The sequence below is a fragment of the Melozone crissalis genome, unplaced genomic scaffold (genome assembly GCF_028551555.1).
Source record: "Melozone crissalis strain CALT ecotype California unplaced genomic scaffold, PUWL_Pcris_2 ptg000017l_1, whole genome shotgun sequence".
NCBI classification, from domain to species: domain Eukaryota; kingdom Metazoa; phylum Chordata; class Aves; order Passeriformes; family Passerellidae; genus Melozone; species Melozone crissalis.
This window is the reverse complement of record NW_026535795.1, coordinates 9089614-9113172: the sequence shown is the minus strand read 5'-3', so window position 1 is coordinate 9113172 and position 23559 is coordinate 9089614. Positions and strand designations below refer to the sequence as shown.

Here is a 23559-nt window from a genome sequence, read left to right as displayed (position 1 = left end):
GTTTTACCCAAACCAAGTTACCCAAGCTATGGTAAACATTACATGCCAAACAGGAATTTGCTGTTAGGGATAATGCAAAGCATTTCCACAATAATACAGCAGCAACAGTCTACTTTGGGAAAGCAAAACCAGAATAACCAACTGGGGCTGCAATGGTGTGGAAACCCCTCAGGGGAGACAGCTGATCATCACACTCGACAGCAGAAGTGGCTACATGTGAGACAAGCATAAAACAATTCCTACAAATTCAATTAAATGTTCAGGTGTCCTTTAGGAAGGGAGGCTCTTCACAGAAGAGAACAATTAAACTCTTGCTTCACTTGACCTTGGCCATCACCAAGGCTATCAAGATGCTTCCCTGCTGATAACACCAAGGGCACACTGACATTCCTTCTCCAGGACCTTGCAGATCAGTTTGATGTGAATCCACCTCAACTCCTGAACTCTTCTGCTGTCACCTGCTTGAGCAGAGTTTTGTTTTTGGGAGGAGCTCTCCCATCCCAGCCACTGTTTGCAGCAGCCACCTTGGGGCAGAGCTCAGGCTGCAGCTGCAGGACTGCAGTGGTGCTACAGAGAGAACCCAGGGATTCATCAGTGGGAGCTCTGACAAGTGCAAGAGCTGAGATTATCCTGGAATTAGCTTCCTGTAACTTGAAAGACTGGTTAAACAAGGTATCCATTAAATGCTTGCATCAAATATACTCTGAGGACACAGATTACTCAAAAGTACTATGCACTTTTTTTAAACCAGAAAAAAAAAAAAAAAGTCCTCAATTTCTCCAGCCAAAATTAAATTGTAGTAAGGTAATTTCTCAGGCTCAGCAGTGCTCCAGACTTTAGATCTTGAAGATGGTGATATAAATTGGTGTTGGAATAGCATGCCATTTTTCTCCCATAGCATTTTTCCTGAAATGCTGCCTCAATATCACTTGGCATACTTTCAATCACTGCTCTAAAAATTAAGTGCCTCGTTCTCGTTTACGTTTCCAGCACGAGAAAGCTTTGATGTAATGTATGAGCAGGCATTAACTATTTATTCACTTTAAGCTGTCAAATGCAAAGGACACAAGGACCCACTGGCACTTTCTGACCATTTCTCCTCATCCATCAGGTCCTTACAACTTCACAGATCTGTCAAGCAGCCATGCTACAGAGGGGCTGCAGTAAATCAGAATGAGCCCTTGTGCCTACACAAGCACTAATTATCTTGCTTTTCCTCCCTTTTAGCATCAGCATGTCAGTGAAGTTTCTCACTGTTATGAAAGCAGTGGATGAAATGCACTCATTGCGGGATTTCATGCAAGATTAAAAATACAGATATTAATCTTTCAAAAGATTTGAAAAATAAGTCTCAGCAGCACAAGCTTCTGCTTTTAAAGCACCTTAATTATTTAGGCAATATACTGGCAAAACACATCATGGGCTGCAGCATCCAGCACCAGCCAAAAGAGCACAGCAGCTACAATGCCCAAAGATGGAGAGATCACAGCAGGAGCTGTGAGCAGTGCACACCTGGAGACTCTCCTCAGGCCCCCTCACCTGAGCAGCAGGTGGCTTTCCACAAACAAACACCACTTCCAGCGAGATCAGAGGTGACCCAGAGGTCAAGTCAGCTTCAGCCAGTTAAATACTAAACTGCAATCACTTTTGTGGAAGAAAAGATGGACACTACCACACACTCAGCTTTTGATCCCCAGCTGAACTGGGAAAGTGCATCTCAACAGACAGTTGTATCAGAGGGGACCCAGGGGCTCTCAAGAGAAGTGTTTGGGATGGCTCTACCTCACTGGCACAGATGTGGGGCTACTGAAAGTGAAGCACCTTCTTGTTATGATACCAGTAAAGATCCCAGGTAATTTTCCATGCAGCTCTGCTTACTTAATTAACATAAAAGCAGACCATGGTATCTGTACTACCCCTGCAGAATTCCTGGAGGGCCATGTGTGCCATCCTTCTTGCTGTTCTCTAGCAAGAACTGCCACAGTTTTGCTACTCCACTATACCTTATTTCAGGCTACATTTACACCCATAATGTTTGATCCTGCTGGTTCAGCAATTTCTCAATCCCACCTTGAGCAGCCCATTCCTGTGGCTGCTCTGGAAGGGACTCACACATCCTGGACACACAACTGCTCCTCACCAGCCCAGAGGCACCTCTGCCTTCCCACCTTCCCCACACTTTGGACATTTTCCCCTATTCCTTGAAAGCCTTTAGGAACCAGAGAGCAGCTTTGCTGTTGGCAAGTGTCCCCTATTTCAGGGCAATGTGTATTTTATTTGCTATCTGTCAGAGGTGTGGTAGCTATCTTCTGTTCATTGGGCAGTTTTCCTTATCTCTTCCACATACCAATCCTCCCTCCAGGAGATCTCTTCTGTTCATGGGTCATTAATTATTAATTATCTTCTGTTCACGGGCCACTGAGTGTCCCTGCATGGCTGATAAAATTCCATCATCCCACTGAGAGATGCTCCACCCAGGGGAGGAGCCAAGCATTCCTACCTGGATACAATCTGAAATTCTGGGATGCCAGCACAGCTTCTCCACTGGATTCCCCAGAGGAACAGCAGCTGCCTCTTCCACTGGATCTTCAGAGGAAGAGACTGCACCTTTCTACAGGATCCCTGCTCCAGCAGAACCACCCCTGACACTGCAGGAGGGCTGAGCCACAATTCCAATGGGACTGCTGCCAGCACCCTGACCCACAGGGTGTCAGGTTGGGTTCTGACTCTGGCAGGGTTGTTTTGGTTTACTGCATTGTTTATTTTATTTTTTTATTTTCTTCCCTAATAAAGAACTGTTATTCCTGCTCCCATGTTTTTGCCTGAGAGCCCCTTAATTTCAAATTTATAACAATTCTGAGGGAGGGGTTTTACATTCTCCATTTCAGGGGAGGCTCCTGCCTTTCTTAGCACACACCTGTCTTTCCAAACTGAGACAGCAAGGTATGAGGGAATTCCCAATTTCAGAGGATCACAGCAAACATCCCAGTCCCCCTGGCTACCCTGACAGAATTGTGGGAACACCACAGCCTGGATCAGCAGCACGGGCATCCCTGGGCTGCTCCCAGCCAAGAACTGCACTTCACTCATCCCTGCTGTCATCCTTACAAGGCTCAGGGAACTTTTGGAAGCCCAACCATAGAATTCTGCAAGCTGTTACACCCTCAGCATTGTCCTGAAGTATTAAGGAAGAAAACCCATCCAAAGGTCTACTTGCAGATATGAGTGCTGAGTGATCATTAAAAAAATAAAGCTTTTAAAAAAAAGAGCAATTAATTTTAATCTTCTAAACTGCAACATTAAATTTCCTTTTTTAGCCTCAGTGTCAATTATGAGTGTGAATAGCCCCATTCACTTCCAAAATCATCCCAAGCCCTGTGCACACGTAGTGTAAATAAAGGGAATGACAAATTGCCATGGCAGTGTTATTCTGCAGCACTGAACTTCAAGGAGTCCAAACCTTGAAACTCTTTAGCAGTTTAGAAAGTGGCTGACTAATCCTATAACCACAAAGACAAGTTATCTCACTGCTATTCTTTTTTCAGTAACTGAATTACAAACTAAGCTAAAAGGTCAGCCTGTCTGGACAAGCAAGCAAGGGAAAAAAAAAGAAAGAAAAAAAAAAGTAAAAAACAAGCACCTTTTGCTTTTAAAAAGCACTTGCTTGCCAGAGGTTTGATTAAATAGAAACAGCAGGGTTTTTTTCCTTCTCTAAGTGATTATGATTTAATTTTCTTAAGTAAGAGTACAAAAATACCTCTGAACATGCTAAAATAAATCATGTCATTAGGCCATGAGGATCTGGCTAGCTGCACAACTCAGCTATAAATTACAGAGCTGACCAACATGGGCTTTTTCTCCTTTTTTTTAAGAAGAGCAATCGGTCAGAAAATGCTGATTCCTTTAAATCGAACAAAAAATTTCTACAAATCAAAGAATTATTTATAAATTCAGAAAAAACTGGAATCCTTATTGGCATTTATAACAATAAGGTGCTTCACTTTAACAAAGTTATTTTAGGAAGGGTACATATGTCCATAAAGGAGCTCCCTTCCAATTCCAGGTACCCTTCATCCCACTCTCCCTTGTCCTGAAGGATTAACAATGAATTTCTTCATTCAGGATCACCAATCCTGAATAAAGCAGAAGAACTGAAGAATTAAGAATACCTGAACTCAGAGTGATTAATTCATACAATATTTCTCAGTATGAAATACAAATGTAACTGAAGTGGTAACCAATTAATTAACACTAAATCAGTACCTGAATACAGCCTTTATTAATGATGTGGAGTAAGAAGCATCATTAACATATCTGAAGACTTCACACACTCAAATCTGCAAGGCAGATTTTTAAGCCTTTTCACTTTTAAGTGAAGGCTTAAAACACACTGTTCCAATTTCAAAGGCTTCAGAATACATCATCCATGGCAAGCAGCCATTGCAGCTTTAAATAACTTGGGCCTACTTATCTTAAGAGTATTAAACTTTATTCAACAAACATTTTTAAGTCTTAGTCTCCCATTTTAGTTCCAGCTCCAGGAGAGCTGCTGAAAGGGATTTGCTTTCAGGAAGACTCCACATTGTCTACCCAAAAGTGAGGCTTATTTACAAAACCCTGGTCCAATGCTGCTCTGCCTCCCCTGTTTCACTCAGGGAAAGGAGGAAACAGCTGCAACTCGAAGGCAAAGAAGACAGGAAGGAGAATTAAAAGCTTTCTGAGAAAAAACTGAATTACAGAGATTCCCAGGGCATTCTGGAAAAATAAATAGCTACATGTCCATGCAGTTGTCTTTAAAACCAGGGGCATGTGTTTAAGAGGCAAATATTTTTTGGGACAGTCCCCAAGTGAACCATCTCCACAAAATCTGTCTTGAATCAACCTGCACAATTCACTGTGAAAGGTTTCCCCAGTTGTTCACTTTTACTCGTGTGTCCATTTATAACAATCCTGCATGATGGCAGGACACAAAAAAGAAGGAATTAAACATTCCTGAATAATGTTCCTTTCAGACCATATCAGTCTGTGTGTATTAAGCTGCTCTTTCTCCCTCTTCCTGAAGGTGAAAGCTTTGATTATGAATCATAAAATGGTTTGGGTGGGAAGGGACCTTAAAGCTCATCCAGTGCCACCCCTGCCATGGCAGGGACACCTTCCACTGTCCCAGGTGGCTCTGAGCCCTGCCCAGCCTGGCCTTGGGCACTGCCAGGGATCCAGGGGCAGCCACAGCTGCTCTGGCACCCTGTGCCAGGGCCTTACACCCTCACAGGGAAGGATTTCACCCCAATGTCTGATCCAAAACACCCCAAGGTTACACACACACACCAGTGTGTGGCAATAAGCAATGCCTCGATGCTCCTGCAGGTTTTACAGTGACACAACAGAGGCTGCACAACGTCAAATGCACCAGGTCCAGCAGTCAGAGCTGAGGGAACTTTGCTCTCACCATTTCAGGCACTTTTCCAGATGAGACCCTGCCCACTGGAAGTGTTCACAGAGGCCTGATGGAAGCTTCATCCCCTGACTTTTGCAGATGGTCCAGACTCCATCCCCCAAAGGCAACCCAGAGCAGCTATAATAAACTCTCCATGCAAAGAGTCTCCAAAAGGAGCCCTTTTTGGTACAGATGAGAAAAACCTGGACAAGCCTGTCTTTTTAAGCTACATTACCCTTTGCAAACATTTGCACTGACAGATGAGCTGGAAGAAGATCTCAGAAGCATTTCAAATAGATCTTGTTTCAGCAGCAGTGTTCTTTCTCTAAGGGAGATGCTGTGCCAAGAAAACATCCAGCCCTGAAAACAGATCTCAAGGCACAACAAGGCTCAAACAGGTTTTCTAAAGAATTCAGTGTGGTCAGAGAGCATTTTTCCAGCATCACACCTCCAGCTACCAATTCCTCTCCCCTTTCTCCCAAAGCAGAAATGCATTTTGCAGCCTGACCTTAACCATGCAGCAGCAGTGGAACAAACCCAATAATCACAGGCCCAGGATGAAATTCTTTTAGTTACTTAGCTCATCTGCAAAACTTTCACTCAATGTCTTAGCAGATTAAATCTACAGTAGGCAAGGGGCCTCCAAGATAGTCCAGGACATTGAATTTACAAGTCTGAGTACTCTGATACGAAGTCGATTTCAGGTTACATTATTTCAGTCTCCATTAAGGGCTATGACCTAAGCAACAAACTACAGCAACTCATTTTACTTCCCACTCACTGCAGGTTTCATCTAAAAGCCTCATGTCACAGAAGGCCTGCTATATACAAAAATATAGCAAAAAATGAAAATTTGACAGCAAGTTGTGGCAGTAAGTGCTTTGCAATCAATGTCAGCTTGCACCAAAGTGAAAGCAGGTGGTGAGCAATGACCCTGTTACCAAATGGGAGAGAGCAGGAATCTATTCTCTTCCCCAGCAGAGACAAGAGTCATGTCTCTGAAGCGCCTTTTTCAATTTTAAATATTGCTAACAAATTTTTAAAACAAATGTGGTATATTCTTCTTTTGTTGTTGGTGTTGCTATAAAGGGAATTTGGAAAGGTTTATCAAACCCACGTACACAGAACTCGCTGTGAATCACACTGGCCACAAATCCAATGAGGTTTGCAGTGAGGTTCAGAGTGTCTTCCTCATGCAAATGTTACAGAACATTCAAGACTACTTAAACAATAAAAAGGAGAAGCAAACTGCTCCTGGGCTTATTTTTAAAAAGATTGTTTGACTACAAGGTGACAGAATGAACCATTTGTCCTTAATAAAGATGTCACAAGTTAAAAGTATTTGCTGGGAAGAACATACTAAATATGCTGGAAAGGTAATGCTTAAAAGAGAAATAAACAATTAACAGAGCTTTAAAAATTCTTGGCAGATGGCTGAAGAGAAAAAAAAAAGGAAATCCATTCAAGGAATGTCAGTGTTATGAATCAAGACAGGTGACATTTAAAACCAATGAATAAAACATCAGGAAAACCTGTCTCTTTTTATAAATCATACTTCACAGTGGAACTACATCTAAGCAATACACTTCAAGATCCTCCTCCATAAGCAGGAGATACCATGGGGGTACAATTCAGGTTTAAAAGTTAATAATTGTCTATCCTGGACTGCCTCCTCTTGTCAGAAAAACAGTCCTTTTATTCCAGTTTGTTTCCCTCCCTCCCACAAAAAGGAAAAAAATAGTAGCCTTAATGCTCTCCCACAGAAAGAAATCTTTATTTTAGATCCAGCAGAGCAGAAACAAGCAGCTCAAGTTTTCTTGCTTCCCAAGCAGGAACCTGCCCTAGTTCCACAGAGCCTGGACAGAGATATCCATCAGCCATCCCAGATCTGGCTTTATCTCTCAAACTGATGAATGCCCCAGCAAATAAGCTCACTTTATGTTCAAAGTAAGACTATTGGAAGAAGTCAGTGTCTGAGAAGTAATTTTTATTCCAGTCACCACTGGGAAAAAGGAGAGTTCATGATAGATGAAGGGAAGAAACACTTGGACAGAGAAATCCCTGAAGATTCACTCAAAAGTGTTTGGTTTAGTCTTCAAAAAATGTTATTGAAAAATGCTCTACTTTAACCAAACTTTTTTATTCTTCTACACAAAACTATATGTATTCAGACGAATTTTTTGAAGAATCAATCTTCATTCATCACACAAGGGTCAGAGAAACTTGCTCTTAGACAATAAAGAATATAATCTAAGTTTCATAATAATTCAATAGAAGTCAGAAGATTATTTGATTTTCAATGGTGCTGTTTAAATGACCTACAAATGTGCACACTCCAACACAGCTTTTTTTGCTGCTGTCCAAGCAGACTTTCTGGTGTCTCAGTAACCAACTCAAATTACTCACTTGAGTAATTTGTCTGGGAGAAAGGAGAAACAGAAAGATTAGTGCAGAGGCCTGCATCTGACACCTTTACCAAGCTGCTTAAAAGGCAGAAGTAAAAAGAAGATAAACCTAAGAGGATCACAGCAAAGTCAGGAAACACTGTAAAATGACAAATTAGAAAAAGTCACACACCAGCAGCTTTCCTATATAATGCAAGTATTCCTAGCATTTGCCTTGACCCTGCATCCTCAGCTACTGCTAGCAAAGACCCAAAGACCAATTCCAACAAAATAAGAGCCAATTATTCAGTCTGCCATCATTTTCAAAGCTGGCAACTGCACAGAAAAGACTCTCAAGTTTTTAATCGATTGAACTTTTAAAAGGACAAAAGGTAGTAAAGCTATAAAGCATCAATATTAGATTGCTAACAAATGCTATCCAAATGGATGTTCAGAGAAACCAAAGCCGTTGGATGTTCCAGGTACTGGCAGACAACGAGCTGTTCACAAGACAAATGACACCTTCACAGACAGAATGCAATAAATTAGAGACTCTGGTCATTGTAAAGCAGCGTGTGTTTACTGTTATTGATAAGCAATAAATCACCTGCCCTCCAACAGTTCCTCCCCATAAATCACTTGCAGTGAAAGAAACAGATGGTTCCAGTGTGCAGCCATTCCTGAGCAGGGCTGGGAGAGGGGCTGGGCTGTGCTGAGCCACGGCCACGCTCACTGCAGGTATTGCACAGGGGCAGGGGCTGCAAATCCTGCACCTGGGGTTGCACTGGGACTGTGCCTGGGTGGTGCCAGGCTGAGCAGCACCTGCTGCTCCACAGGGCATCCTCACTGCACCTCCCTTGCTGGAATTCAGCACATCCCTCTGGCTGTGCTGGATTGCCAGGACCCCTGTCAGGGGGGCTCAGAGACCCTGGCACAGAGCCCAAGACACCTGTGACTTTGATTATGACCCTTGGAGCAAATTACCAACCTTAGATGAAGATGTGCAACCCACGACAAATTAAGTAGAATGATAGTGAATTTATCACGGGGTGAAAAAGTACATTTTTGGAGTTTTTAGAATGGGGGTTCAGGGGGCAAGATGGAGGGATCTGGGCGTGTCCAGCCTTTCTCCTTCTTGGCCTCCATCTTCTGCTGTGATGGTGGCATTTTTGGATCGGTTTAGAGTGGAAGCTCACTGTCTAACATAGGTGATAGGTATTGGGAAGTTATGGTAAAAAATGTACATGTAGTTTTTAGTATAAAAAGATAACCTTGCCCTGGGGGCAGGCAGAGTGCCACTGACTGTCTTGCTGAAGGGACCTCGGCAGGCCAGAGAAAGAATTCTATAGATAAAAAACAATAAATGACTTTGAGACTGAGAACTGAAGAGCTCTGACTCCTTCTTTGACCACCAGGCTGGGAAAAGAGACTTTCTGACACATCTTGGGGTCCCTGTGAGCAGCAGAAGCCCCAGGACTCCCTGGCCTGGATTCCAGCCCACTGCCATCCCCCGTGGCTGGGTCCTGCCTGCCTGGACCACACCTGACACACAGAGACTCTGATCTGCAGGCTGCTGTCTACCCTAAAATATAAAATAAAATACATATAAAAATATACCATGGTCCTAGTGCTCTGGCAGCCTTGCTCTGAAAGAACTCAGCTTTCTGTACACCTCAATTTCTTGCTGTCACACCAATACCTAACCTGTCTAACCAGATTCACATTCCCATTTTCACTGCAAACAAACAGCCTCTTGTTCAAGCTGAAGACACCATTACCAACACACTTCCCTTTTTTGCTGGTAAAGATACCAGAAATGGGTCTACTTATTTTTTTCTTTAAAAAATCTGTTTCCAATGTAACGTTTTTGAACTACTAAGTAAAATCACAGAAATGAGGATGTGAATAACAACAGAATATCCCAGGTGAGATCACCACAATCAATCACTGTCTCCAGTAAACAGAAAATTTTATTTTTCTTTACTACTTCAAGAAAAAGAATTATATTTTCACTCAGGGAAGAGGAAGGTTTGCTTTTATCTACATTATACTTGTACAAAAAGAAAAATCTAAGCAGTAGCTGTTAAAAGCCCTGGCCAGAAGCTGCTTATAGACAGAGAAAATATCAGTTTCCTATCAAATAATTATAAAGGGACATACAGTTATTCAGCTATTTGAAGGAGACTGCAGTTGTAATACCAACTCCTGCAATTTAAGATCTCCAAAGGAGGCAAATATACTTTTAGAAATTGGACTTAATTAAATTTTAAGAGTTGCCTTGATGCTTTGCTTCAAGCACTTGTCAGACCACTGGCTTGGTGAGGCAGCATCCAGCTCCTACATCTTCCAGCTCCAAGGAGCCTGGGCAGCCCTCAGGGTGAGCAAACAGAACCAGAGGCCAGTGTGACAGTGTTCACAGGGGTCTGAGAATGAGGGAACAGATGAGGATCTGACTCCATGTTTCAGAAGGCCTGATTTATTATTTTATGATATATATTATATTAAAACTATACAAAAAAAATAGAAGAAAGGATTTCATCAGAAGGCTAGGAAGGAAAGAAAGGAATAGGAAAGAATGATAATAAAATCTTGTGACTGACCAGACAGTCCAAGCCAGCTGACTGTGATTGGCCATTAATTAGAAACAACCACATAAGACCAATCACAGATGCACCTTTTGCATTCCACAGCAGCAGATAACCATTGTTTACATTTTGTTCTTGGGGCCTCTCAGCTTCTCAGGAGAAAAAATCCTAAGGAAAGGGTTTTTCATAAAATGTGTCTGTGACAGGCCAGAGTAAGTGGTGCACAGACACTTCTGAAATGAAGATCTCTCATTTCAACACTGGTCTGTTTTAAGGAGCACGTTCTGCAGGGAAGTCACACATGGACAGCAAATTGTGGCCTGAGCCTTTGGAAGCAGCAGTTCAAACAACTGGGAAGGGATCAACAGGTGGGGAAGAGCTGGGTGTGACCCCACAGCTCCTGCCATCACTGAAGCTCCTTCTCTGACAGGCAGGAACAGGACAGACAGACCAGAACTGTTGATTGTACTTGGGGGCTCTGCCTGTGCAGCCCTGGCAGAAGTGGCAGCTGATGAGCTCCTGAATTATTCCTCCCAATTAGAGCCAATTAACACCTCCTGCTCATCCTTCCTTATTTCCCCCTGGAAAGATTTCCTAAGCCACAGCTCTGCTGCTTGCAGGACATCCCTCCCCAGCAGCAGCAACAGAGAAACAGCTGACAGTGTGCGCTGGGAAGTGATGCAGGCTGCTTTGGAGTGCAGGGAAATCACAGCAATCCCTCCTGTCCAAAGGAATTCCCATCAGCAGCCAGGGAGACACAGCTCAGAGGGAGCTAGAGCGCTGAGCCAGCCCAGAGAATGGCACTCCCAGCATGGACACAGGGCTGGAACAAACACAGGGTCACTCCCAGCAGGGTGCTGGCGCTGTGACCAAAGGCCACAGAAACTGTCACCTTCCACAGAAATGTGACAAACTGGCCACGTCTACTGCTTCCACTTCTGCAAAGCCTGACATCCTCCAGGGTATACTGTGGTATTTTCTGGGTCCCCTGGATGAAGGAGGAATTGAGAATCTGACTCCATGTTCTTAGAAGGCATTATATTATATTATATTATATTATATTATATTATATTATATTATATTATGTTATATTATGTTATATTATATTATATTATATACTATATTATATTATATCATACTATATCTATCCTATATTATATCTATCCTATATTATAACCATACTATATTATAACTATACTATATTATAACTATACTATAACTACACTATACTATACTACATTATAACTACACTATACTATTCTATACTATATTATAACTATACTAAAGAATAAAGAAAGGATACAGACAGAGGCTTAACAAGAATGATAATGAAAGCTCCTGACTCCTTCCAGAGTCCTGACAAAGCTGGACCATGATTGGTCATTAAGTAAAAACAATTCACATGTTGGATAAACAATCTCCAAACCACATTCCAAAGCAGCAAAACACAGGAGAAGCAGATCAGATAATTATTGTTCTCATTTTTCTCTGAGGCTTCTCAGCTTCCCAGGAGAAGAAATCCTGGCGAAGGGAATTTTCAGAAAATATGACAGTGACAGTATATGTTAGTTTTATTTTCCTAAGGACAGAATCTCTGCTCCAGAGTGTTTCTGCTTCAATGAGAGGACCTGTGAATGCAGATCCTCTCCATTAAGCCAAGGAGAGAAGGATGGGCCCATATGAGTGTAGTCGATAATTGCAGGAATGGGAACAGGTCTGACTCACCAAGACCTTGCAGATGCAAGCAAATCAAGGTTTTCCCAAAAGAAGCAGCACACTTCTTAGGAAAAATACATAAGCCTTGATTCTGGTTGTTATCTTCCTTCCCAGCAGGATGGAGATTGCCAGGGCAGAAAAGCAGGGGTTCCTGCAGGGGAATGGCATTGCCTCCCTTCAACAGCCCAGCTCCCTCCTGCAGCTCTGCAGGGCAGCACAGGGAGAGCTGCAGAGCAGGACAGGCCTGCACCAATCCAGCTCTCAACAGGCACCTCACAAGGCAAGCAATGGCTGGCAGATCCACGGGTGCTGGAATCAAAGAAAGCCTTGGAGCAAACAGCTCCAACTCCATCAGGACTTGATGTCCTGCAGCACTCTCGCCCTAATCTCTGTCAGAAGTTCATGTCCTACTTGACTTCACATCCAAAACAAGCCCCCAGGACAGCAAAAATTCACTGATAAATGAAAAAAAATGACTTAGAATTACAGCAAAGCCTAAGCTCAACACTACAGGTATTTTAAAAAACCCACGGCCACATCATGATGGCAAAATTGGAGACATACTGGGGCCCAAGTGCCACTGATTTTTGCCTGTGGAACCACACTCATGGAATAAAATTGAAAAGGTTTCAGTGTTGTCAAAGCTGCCACAAGCCAGGAGAGGCTGGCACCTGCTAATTTGCTAACAAAACAGGCTTTCAATAAAAGGATTACTGATGTAATACCAAACACTCATGACTGGCTGATCCACAAATATGTGCTACAATGGGTTTGGCAACACTGAGGGCCTTTCAAGCAGGGCCAGAATAAAAACAAGTGATTGTACTTTAACCACAAGTGATATTAGAATACTGACGTGCTCAGAGAAGTTAAAAGGCTTTTAAAATAGGAATAAGTAAAGGATTTGTTGTGTCTAAGGGCAGGAAACACTACACAGCTAATTTCCCTATATGTTACAGTACTACTGAAGGATTAAAGGGAAAAAATGTAGGACATTGTCTAAACAAATCTTCTAGCATTATTAAGTCTGTGCAACAGCATGTGACTAATGTTCACTGGCAAAACCAAATGCAACAACAAAAATTCTGAGATCTGATTATGGCAATTAGGAATTATCCATACAATGCAGCCTGCCTATTATCAGCCTACCCCTGCAGCAATCTCTGCTAGAGTTTGTTATGTTCTTCCTAAAAGCAAGAATTTTTGCCCATAATTAGTATTTTTCTCCCCACGTTAAATAAATCATAACGTTGTTGAAAATATTGTTCACAGTCAAACAGGGCTTAAATATCCTTGCTCAAACATGAGAGGGGATAAACATGAACAGCATCAGGCACTGACTAATCATTTAATAACTACTTCCACCTCAGAAATCCAAGGCTGCAAATACTTTTCTGGAAATACTCTGGATTAATGCCATCTCTGACCACAACCAGAACACTGCCAAGCATCACAGTTAGGAGGAATTTAAGAGTTCATCACCTTTCAGAAGAGGATCTCTGGGTTTTCAGCTCTGCAGAGGATGGGGTTGACTCAATCTAACCCTCATCTAATGTGACATTGCCATTGTGATATAAATAGTGTCTTATTTGCCTGCTTCAGAACAACAATGTTAGTCAAGAAAAGGTCAAATGGTTTTGCCACAGGCAAAAAAAAGAGTAAAAATCTTTTTTAATTTAATATTGCTTTTTTTTGGTTTGTTTTGGAAGACAGGAGACTCCAGGTGCTAGTCACACAGGAGGGAGGGGAATACAGAAAAGGAGAGAAGGCAAATTTATCTAGTCTGCAGTAGCAGAAAGCAATAATATTTCAATCATTTCTTAATGCCCAGAGGAACAAAGATTTACCTGGCATCTCACTGATCTCATCTCTACTTGTAATGCTGCAAACTGTAGAAAAAGGCTGCTCAAACCTGCCTACTTTGGCAATGCAGAAATTATAGCTGCAGGCAGGTACAGAGGTACTGGATACAACTGATTGAAGCCTTTTTTTCTTATTCCACAGTGCTTATTACATTGATGCTTTCAATTAATAAATCATTAATAAGCATGACTTTTACCCAAAGATAGTCATCAAATCAATCAATTTTCAGCCAAATGGGAAAAATCCATGATTTTAAGTCTTTGACTATATTATACAACGTGAGCTTGTACTAACCCTCAGATAAGGGCAATAAAAACACCCACGTTATTTATTAAAGCTGCTTTCAAGCAATTTTCTCATCCTACAGGAAGAAAAGCAGCTTTGTTCCAAAATTTATATGCAAGGCAGGCTGGTACATTCATACCCAACTGAACTAGAGAAACACACAGAGCTGGGAAGTGAAATTCCTACAAATTCCTTCACAAAGGTGACCCAAAGGCCAATTTATCGCTCACTTTTATTGCTTCCAGCACAGTGGGAATCTGTGCACGTGGCAATACTGCAGTCCTAATGGAAATCAGTACACAGGGTCACACACGTCACAGGAGCTGCTTTTCATGTGCTAAGAATATTTGTGGGTCCTGCTTGCTGGAAAGGCAGAGAGCTCTGCTTGTGCTGCCTGTGCTGGCTGGGTGTTCCCTGCACCCACAGCTCCCACTCAGAGGAAATACACCGCTAAACTTGTTATCAACCCAATGAGAAAGGAAAATAATTACAGCAAATTTCCCCCTGGGCCATCCCCTGCAGACTACAGAAGGCTCTGAAGATCCTCTGAAGCAGCCCTGGTCTCCTGGGAAATGCCACTCATTAAAGAACAATTGTTTATCATTCAATTAAGGTACAGCACGAGGTGAATGAGATAAATGAAGTATCTGACTCGACTGGAATGGTGTGTTGGGCCCAAGCCCTGTGAAAAACAGGCAGCTTGAGGGTTATTTTTGCACAAAACACATTTATGCAGTGACCAAAGATAACAAAGATAAGAGTGCAGAGGGCTACGAGGGAGGGAATGCAGGAGGTCCCCTCAGCTATTTTTTGCAGCCTGAGCAAGAAAATAAGAAAAGCAGGAGCAAAGACAACAAAATAACAGCAGTAAATCTATACAATCTACAGGAAGAGAAAGAAAAGCTCCAGCTGTTACTCCAGCCTTGAAGGGAGGCATCTCCTCGAGTTGTGAACAGCAGAGGGAATTTGCTTTGCACAATTTGGGGGGTGAATATCACCAGCTACTGCCAGAGTGACAGCCTGAACCACAGGCAGGCACTGAAAGGGCAGAAAGTGCCCACAGTGAAAGATCACTGCAGAAAAATGAGGAGGGAACAAGGCCCAGTATCTTCTGGCTTTCCGAAATCAAACATGGAATTTTACATCCTCACACACACAAAAAAATTTAAATCAAATTTATTAACAACAGGTCTTTCTTTGAACTTCTGAGAAGTTCCTGAAACTTCTGAGCATGTCAGCTTTAGGAAGGAAGAATGAAAATAAGGATTTGAAACGAGAAATGAAGACAAGCTTGATGTTTGTATAATAAAACAAAATCCAGTGCCAAAGCTTGAGAAAAACAAGGAAATTTAATAGTTCTAACACTGTTCTTTGTCAAACACTACACACTGAGGATTTGCATTTTCCAACTGCCATCTGGAATTATTTTTTTTTAATTGTAAATGCATAATGGGGAAGTAAAGCAAGACAGCTTATACCTTCATGTCCTCAGGCTTTTTTGTTCCTTTGTTTGCTTTTAAACAAGGAACGTTTACAGATAATGACTGGCTGTGATTACTGAGAAATACATAAAGAAAACCAGTTTTTCAAAATGTCCCATCCAAATGCATTAGCAATTAGAACCTCCTCAAGTTTCCATTAGTCTGTCAAAACAAGAAATAATCTCATGGCAGCTGACTAAAATTCTTAAAGATTGCCACACTGATTGAATTTCAAAGTATAGACTTACAAATTCGTAGTCTCCATCCTGTGGTACTTTCCAATCAGATGAATTCTTTGTCTGGCCAGAAACATTCTTCCCAAAGCTATTGATTTGATTCTCCTTCTCCTTCTGTTCAAAGTATTCAAGGAATGATGGTCTGGCTGGCTGCATTGTTTCATCCCTCCCTGGAAGTATTAAAAATAAGAAAAAAAATAGTTGTTTTGAAAAATACAATTTTGGTTATACAGCCCTACATCATACCCAGAAGGGATTTTATTTTTTTTAGCACACACTAAATCACACAGCACTGCTAAAGCACTTGCTAAAATACTATTTTTCAGCAGCTTTTCCATCATAAATGTGACGGCAGAGAGAGAAAAGTGCAGAAGGAGAGCTGAAATCCCAGCACAGACATGATTACAGTGCTGGAGGCCTTGGCCTCTAGACCTGCAATCCATCCCTGCCAGAGCACTCCAGGTAACCAAGCCCATGCCCTGAATGCCAGAACGGAGCAGCTGCTGGCCAGACAGGCTGGGCTCCTCCATCCCAGCCAGGATGCACTGCTAAAGGAGCAAACTTCAAAATTAACACTGCTGCTTTACAAGCAACTCACCTTTACATTTGTGAACAGGACAAAAATGAGGCTTTCAAAGACCACAAACACCTTATAAATACCACAAAATTTGCCTTGGGTAGAAGCAGTCAACTTTACTATATTGTTTGGGTGGAAAGGCTTATTTAGCTTTCAAAATTTGGGTTTTTTTTCTTTTTATAAATAGTCAGTAGGTGATCAAGTTTACTGCCCTAGTTTTTATTTTTGTAAATTAGCTCTTCTGAACCAACTTTCTTAGTGGAAGAAATGCTTAGACTTGGACTCAAACAAGCCAGATATACAGATGAACCATTCAATTCTAGGCTGTAATTAAGAAACGGGGTAATATAAGAAATGGGAGGGTGGCTTCATTTGTAGGGTGATGACAGCACAGTAAGGAAGGAAGTGATGAAATGTGAGGGGATGGAAATGCTAATTCCCAACACAGACAGCAACAAAAAAAAGGCAAAACAGGAAGAAAACATGAAATTTAACTTCACAGCAAGTCAAGGTTACAAGGCTTCTAGCATCATCAAGGGAAGATTTCTTCATTCGTGCAACCAGTCCAGCACCAGATGCTGCCCAGCTGTGCACACCTAAACTGGACTGTCCTGAGCTTCAGCACAGCTAATTCCTGAAGAGCCTCAGTCCAAAGTAAGAGGCAGCAAATGTGCTTTAACAGGGCTGCAGCACAGGACCATGAGAGCTGCAGGCTGCTCACAGCTCAGTGCCACTGCCCTGCTCCTGAAATCCCCAAAAGCTGTGAGCAGCACGGAAGCAAGCACTGTAACCCACTGAATGCTTCTGTTCTGTAACACAAGGTTCTCCAGAATAAGTTACTCATACTTGAAACATATGTTTTAGGTGATGCAGAAACCACAGTTTTCAGAAAGCAGGATCAGGGCTGGAGTTAGCAGAAAATGGCATCAGAACAGCCTAAAGTCTGGAGTGCAGAAATAAGTTCGGTGCTGAATGCCATACGTTTGAAATAAATATAATCTGTCAGGCAGGCAACCAACCAAGAGTTTAGAGCTTCAAACAGGCACACAGGGGATGTCCTGTGATGGGTTGGCAAGGTCTGTGTAATGCAGAGACTCTCCCACAAGAGTCTGTACAGAAGGCAGGCTGTCACAAACCAGTCCTCTCTGAGAACATTCAGCAGCGCTTTCCTCTTGAAAAAATATTAGCTGCTCTGGAAACTCATTAAGATTTAATCACAGAATATTATTCTTGCATATAAAATTGCCACCCAGTGATCCAGAACTTCCCTGGCAGACTCTGTCTGAACCTCAGAGAAGTGGATGAAGTCCTTGGTCAGCTACAAGATACACTAGGAAATTATTTGTCTATAGAAAAAATTTCTATAAAGTATGAGAAATCTTGGCAGGATATTTGGGTTGTGATACTGAGAGAAGTGTGGTTCTGCACAGCCCTAAATGTCAGGATGCTTTTTGAAAAAGCCCTGCATCGTTCTGCCTCTCCAGAGCCAGCTAAAAGCTCAAGCATGAACTGAAGTGCTGATACTTTTGCACCATGACAACTGGAGCAAAGACAAATTATTATACCCCTGGCAGTAGTTCCCCTTTTTTTAAAAAACAAAACTAAAGAACTCATCATACATAATTAGATCAAGAAAGACACCTTCAGACCAGCAGCGTGAAGGTCAGGCAGAGAACACGTCTGCAAAGTGGAGAACAGCTTTGCTGTTGGGAATAATTACTGAAATACAATCACAATCCAATTACTGCTGAGTGATAAAACATTTATTTAGAATGAAGTAAACACACCCCTTGTACCCTGCTGCAGCTCAGCCTGCTTGAAGCAGGAGGTAAGTTATTATGGACAATCATGGCAATGTTTAACACCAACTAATTTTGTAGAAAGAGAGGAATTCATAACTAGTCAGGCTAATCTATACACAGCTCACTGACAGCCAGCCTGGGTCTCAACAATTAAGACTTCCTAGGGGGAGAAAAAGAGAAAATCTAAATCATGTTTGTATTCTGTTTTGAAGATCACTGTTTGCAGCAGAAGAGACTGTGAAAGCAAATGTTTCACTCCAGTGACATTGGCTTATTCAGTTCTTGTCTATTTACTTCCTAAAAAACTGTTCACTCAAAACAGAGCTTAATTCAGGGTGTCAGTTAAAATAACCATGCTGATTTCCTCACATCTTGTGTTTTACCAGAACTGCAGCACTTGCACTGGGCAGAAGAGATTTGCAGAGTCCCACCTCTCCCGTGTGCCCAGGTCCCACTGAGGGCAGCCCTTAATCCAGCATGCCACCTGCACCACACAGCTCAGGGCTGTCAGTCACAGAAGGAAGAACAGGGAAAATTATGGACCTATTGAAGATTTTCTTGCTGCCCTTGATGTCCCTGGCCATACATTCCAACAGGGTTTCAGCTTTCCTAACCTGATCCCTGGATGCTTGGACAATCTTTGTGAATTTCCCCCATGCTACCTGTCCTTGTTTTTCCCCTCTGTAGGCTTCCTTTTTGTGGCTGAGTTTGTCCAGGAGATCCTTGCTCATCCATGCAGTCCTCATGGCATTTTTGCCTGACTTTCCCACTGTCAGGATGCATTGCTACTGAGCTTGGAGGAAGTTAGCCTTGGATATTTGAACCAGCTTTTTGGGCCCTTTTCCCTCCATGACTTTATTCCACGATACTCCACCAAGCTTATTCCCGAAGAGGCCAAAATCTGCTCTCCTGAAGTGCAGGGCAATGAACTTTCTGTGAGATTTCCTTGTGAGAGGATAAGGGGAAATGAAGTGCTGCAAAGGGTAAGTGGGCTGAGCTGAACAAAAGGAAGGAAGTTTCACAGCAAGGATGGTTGTGCAACAGAATGGGACTGGAGTGACTTTGCAAGGCCTGGAACAACCAGATCTGACTTTGCACTTGTCCCATTCCAGGGACAATGGCACACAGGGAATCAGCCTGAGGAGCACCAGAGCTCCCTGCCCACCCAAGTGCTTCTGTGGCACATGCTCTTCACACCCACCATCAGACACCTCTCACCCTGCAGCACCTTAGGCCTTGCAAACACAAGCAACATCTAGTCACCAATTTAAATACATTTAGTCACCAATTTAAGTACATTTAGTCATCAGTTTTAGTACATTTCCACACATCAACACATTACACTGCGTCTTAGTGCTGCTTTGTTTTTTAACTGATATGAAGCAGAGATTGCAAACTGACAAAAAATGGGGGGAAAAAGAGATGGCAATATAAAAGGAGAAATAGCTGTGATGCAGATCTAAGATATCTGAAATTTTAGTTGCTGCTATGATCTCTGTAGGGGTGTGGATGCAGCAAGATGGACAGAAACGTTCCTGGAGACAGAAAGACATTACACCAAATCAATTCTCATCCCAGCACAACTGAACTTCTTTTCGTCAATCTTAGCACTTAGCAGCAGTGTCATCTTTCCAAAGATGACCTGCTATTAATTCAACACAAGAGTCACACCACTATATCTTTAAAATTTTGATAACAGGCAGCCAAAGACCAAAATCGATCCCTGCTATTTGCAGAAGCAGATGCTGCTGAAAGATGACACCGCACCAAATGTGTCCATGCCAAAAAGCATTTAACTTCCTAATTTTATAGGGTTAGGCTAAAATATGAACATTTGACAGAGAGTGAGATCACAACTGTGGTGGAAAAGAGCCTTTTATGAGAAGGTCACCCCGTGGTGACAAGAAAGGCTTCAGTGTTGCATCTATTTTGGAATCTAAAGAGTTGCTTCTAAGGATGAGCCATGAGAGCTCCCTGGAGCCATTAAAGGTCTATCATTTAGATATGCAGTCATCTTTTAGGAGCTATATTAATTACACAAATGGAACACCACAGCTCTGCTGGGGCTGGTCCAACTGACTGCAGAATTGCAGGTTCAGAGTGGCTGTGCAGAGCAGAGCTCAGCCTGCATTCTGTGAAGAGCAGAAGCCCTCCATGGAAAACTCACATAGTTTTAAAGTCATGCTTAAAAAGTATAAAAGCATCAGTACTGTTGTGTTTGAGAACAGAAAAAGGTGTTAAACTAGTGGGTCCAGAGGTAGAGAATGCTCTAAGTTGTGCACAACAAATATCCCTGTAACTTTCCATTTCTGTGCTGTCCTTCAGCACTGGAAAGCAATGTCCAACTGCACGTGGCAGTGTGCAGGCTGGGACAGTCCCTCTCCAAGCACAAACAGCCCAAACACAACTGACAGGTACAGGCAGGGCTCTGCAAGAAGCCAGCACTTGGATCCTCTCCTCTGCCAGGCTACAGCAAGGGCAACTTGTAAGGAAAAAACTGAACAACAGTCCACTCCCTTCCAAAAATGTCTGAATAGTTGAGGGGATGGAATAGGTCAGCCTTAGGGGCTGGCTGCAGCATACAAACCACCTCACATGAAGCAAAAGATGACAAAGAAGGTGTGGAGAGCCTCCAAGCCATTTGCATTTCCATATGATGCTGCAGAGAAAGCAGAATGATAAAGAAGAAACAGCCCAGTCAATCAAACCAGCAAGAGATTTATTTTTCATACTCAGCAGTAAAGAATATCCATGGAACCAGATCACTTGCTATCATCTAGCCCCAGAAATCAAAAGACTCATTTCGTTGATTTTGCCAAATTAGCTCTCACAATTGAAAATTTTCAGAAGCTTACAAGCTTCAAAGGATGCTTTCAAAAAGAAAGGGAGATTTACAAAGGCCTTCTATCTATCTGAACAAGCTTGCTGAGCAATGAAACTAAAATTTCTACTTTCCTCTAAAATTATTCTTCTCTACTCAAACTTGACATCAGAAAAATCCTTGTTTTATTATTCTTTCCTCTTGAAAGGGATTGCTAAGGTCTACCTCGGGTGAATATTCTGGAGTTACAAAGCTTGTCATGAGAGGGAGAGTAAGACAACCTCAGGAACACATTTTGTGTGCACTTTACTCAAGGCAGTTTATACAGTTAATACTCAAATACTTGTTGTTGAAGTCACAATGATTGGATTTCCTCCCTATACCACAAAAATTGGAGCTGGAGTTATGGCTGGGCACAGTCAGGAGATAGTGCTACAAATTCATTTACAATGAAGCTGACATAAATCAGCAACAATTAAGTGATCAACTACTACATTAGTGATTTCCAACTAAGACATGATCCTTGGTATATGTATGTGCATTTGTCAAAAATTCAGGGGCTGCAACCTCTACTAAGCCTCAGTCCTCACTAGTCTCAGTAAGCTGCTGCTTTATATTCAATTATGTAACTTTGAGACTGAAAATACATACTTAGGATGCACAAAAAAGTGCCTGATGGTCATGTGTAAGCAACTCTTCATTAATATTAAATTTCAAATGGAACTGCAGTTTTCTTTGCTTTGGGCTATTTTTTAGAGATCACAGATGAACTTTAGCAGCTGGACAGCATAATTTGTACAGTCTGAAGAGGACTGAGTCACTTTAAGCAGCAGAGCAGAGAGATGTCAAATTATTCAACCAGAGAAAAAATTGCTCCATCGTTAATAAGTTCATCCCATGGCAAGAGCACCTGAAATTTCCTCACATTAAAAGCAGAACACGTAGCATTTTTTATCTCTTTATGAGGACAAGTCTCCTCATAATTATGGCCTATCTCAAATTAAATCAAACCAAAACACTCTCAACAGCTTCTGCTATTAATAAGAAACTCCTAAATGAACATAAAAATCAACCTATGAATGAATAAGGTGTGAAAGACATCTAAGGAGAAGAGCACCAACATTTACCCAAAGCTGTAACATCTATAGTGAGAACCCTTCCAAAAATAGGGGAGGAAATCCTCACAGTAATTGAAGGTGCTTAAGGTCAGGTTACCTCCTTTTATATCTCCTCTGCTTTAAATCTCGGACATGATTATAAATACAGAGCAGCTTCCTTCCTCCATCACAGATTTTCAGTGGCCACCTCATGTCTTTCACCTCATTATCCTCAATTGCTAATTGAGTCCAGCAGCCACTGCACGTGACAGGCAGTGAGATGTGAAGGTGCATCCACAAAATGTGAACATTTCCCACTCTGCATCCTCTGGCTCAGCTCCTCATCAATATAAATGAGAACCACCCTCATCAGCAGGGATGTAGGCTTCACATCCAGCACCTGTGGGTAAGAGCTCAGGCTCCCCAGATGGCACAGAACCAAGTAAGCACTTCCTAACTCCCTTCTATTCATAAGCCAGAAACTCATTTGCTTATCTAGAGAGAACAGAAAACAACATTGCAGTGAACATTTTTTTTCTGCCAAAGCTTGAAAAATCGGCTGGTAGAAACAAATTTGGTTTTGAACTTCTGCAATGAAGGAATTGAAGAGTTTACACTTTTTCTTATTCCTGCTTAGGAGTAAGGCTTTCTCCAGGATTTATTTTGATCCAGTAGGGAGGGAGTTTATTCTTAGAAGGGAGAGGTAGGCTGCAGTTTGCCTGTATGTGCAAATGCATGAATGTGCATGGGACAGAGATGTGCTTACTGAGTGATTTACTACCATTCTGTCTCTTGGTTGAGTCTCCTGAAGCACTCTGCCTCCTGCACAGTGCTCAGGACCCTGTTAATCACATCTCCCATCTTCTCCAAGAAAAATGCTTCTGTCCAGAAAAAAATTTAAAATCTCCTACTTTCTAACTAAATACAGGAGTGCTCAATAATAAACTGTTAAAACCAGCAAAAATAGCTCTGTTAAACACATACATCCTTTCTCCAATTTCAGTATCTCTGACAAGATAAACAGGTAATTAACTTTGTCTTAGCAATGAAGCTTTGTCAAATGTGCACAACAACCAAAGGGAGATAAGCATCCCCCTCAGATCCTGGATTAACTTCCCCTCATTCTCCAGCCTGCACAGAGCCAATATTTCAATTACTAGGGCCAGTGTTCAAAAAAGAAAAACAAAACACACAACAAAAACCCCACAACAAAATGACAGCGCACACAACACCTCCCATCTCTCAGAAATGCTGTCTGCATGTTCACACAGCTTAATA

At 42.0% G+C, this 23559-nt stretch overlaps 1 protein-coding gene across 2 annotated transcripts in view; it reads right to left on the bottom strand.

Annotated features, from left to right (window-relative positions):
- STK4 (serine/threonine kinase 4) overlaps nt 1-23559 on the bottom strand; it is a 47235-nt gene that overhangs the window by 7764 nt on the left and 15912 nt on the right. For both annotated transcript variants that reach the window (XM_054274782.1, XM_054274783.1), the window contains one exon: nt 15997-16154. In XM_054274782.1, the coding sequence (XP_054130757.1) occupies nt 15997-16154 (158 nt within the window). The remainder of the gene's footprint in view (nt 1-15996; nt 16155-23559) is intronic.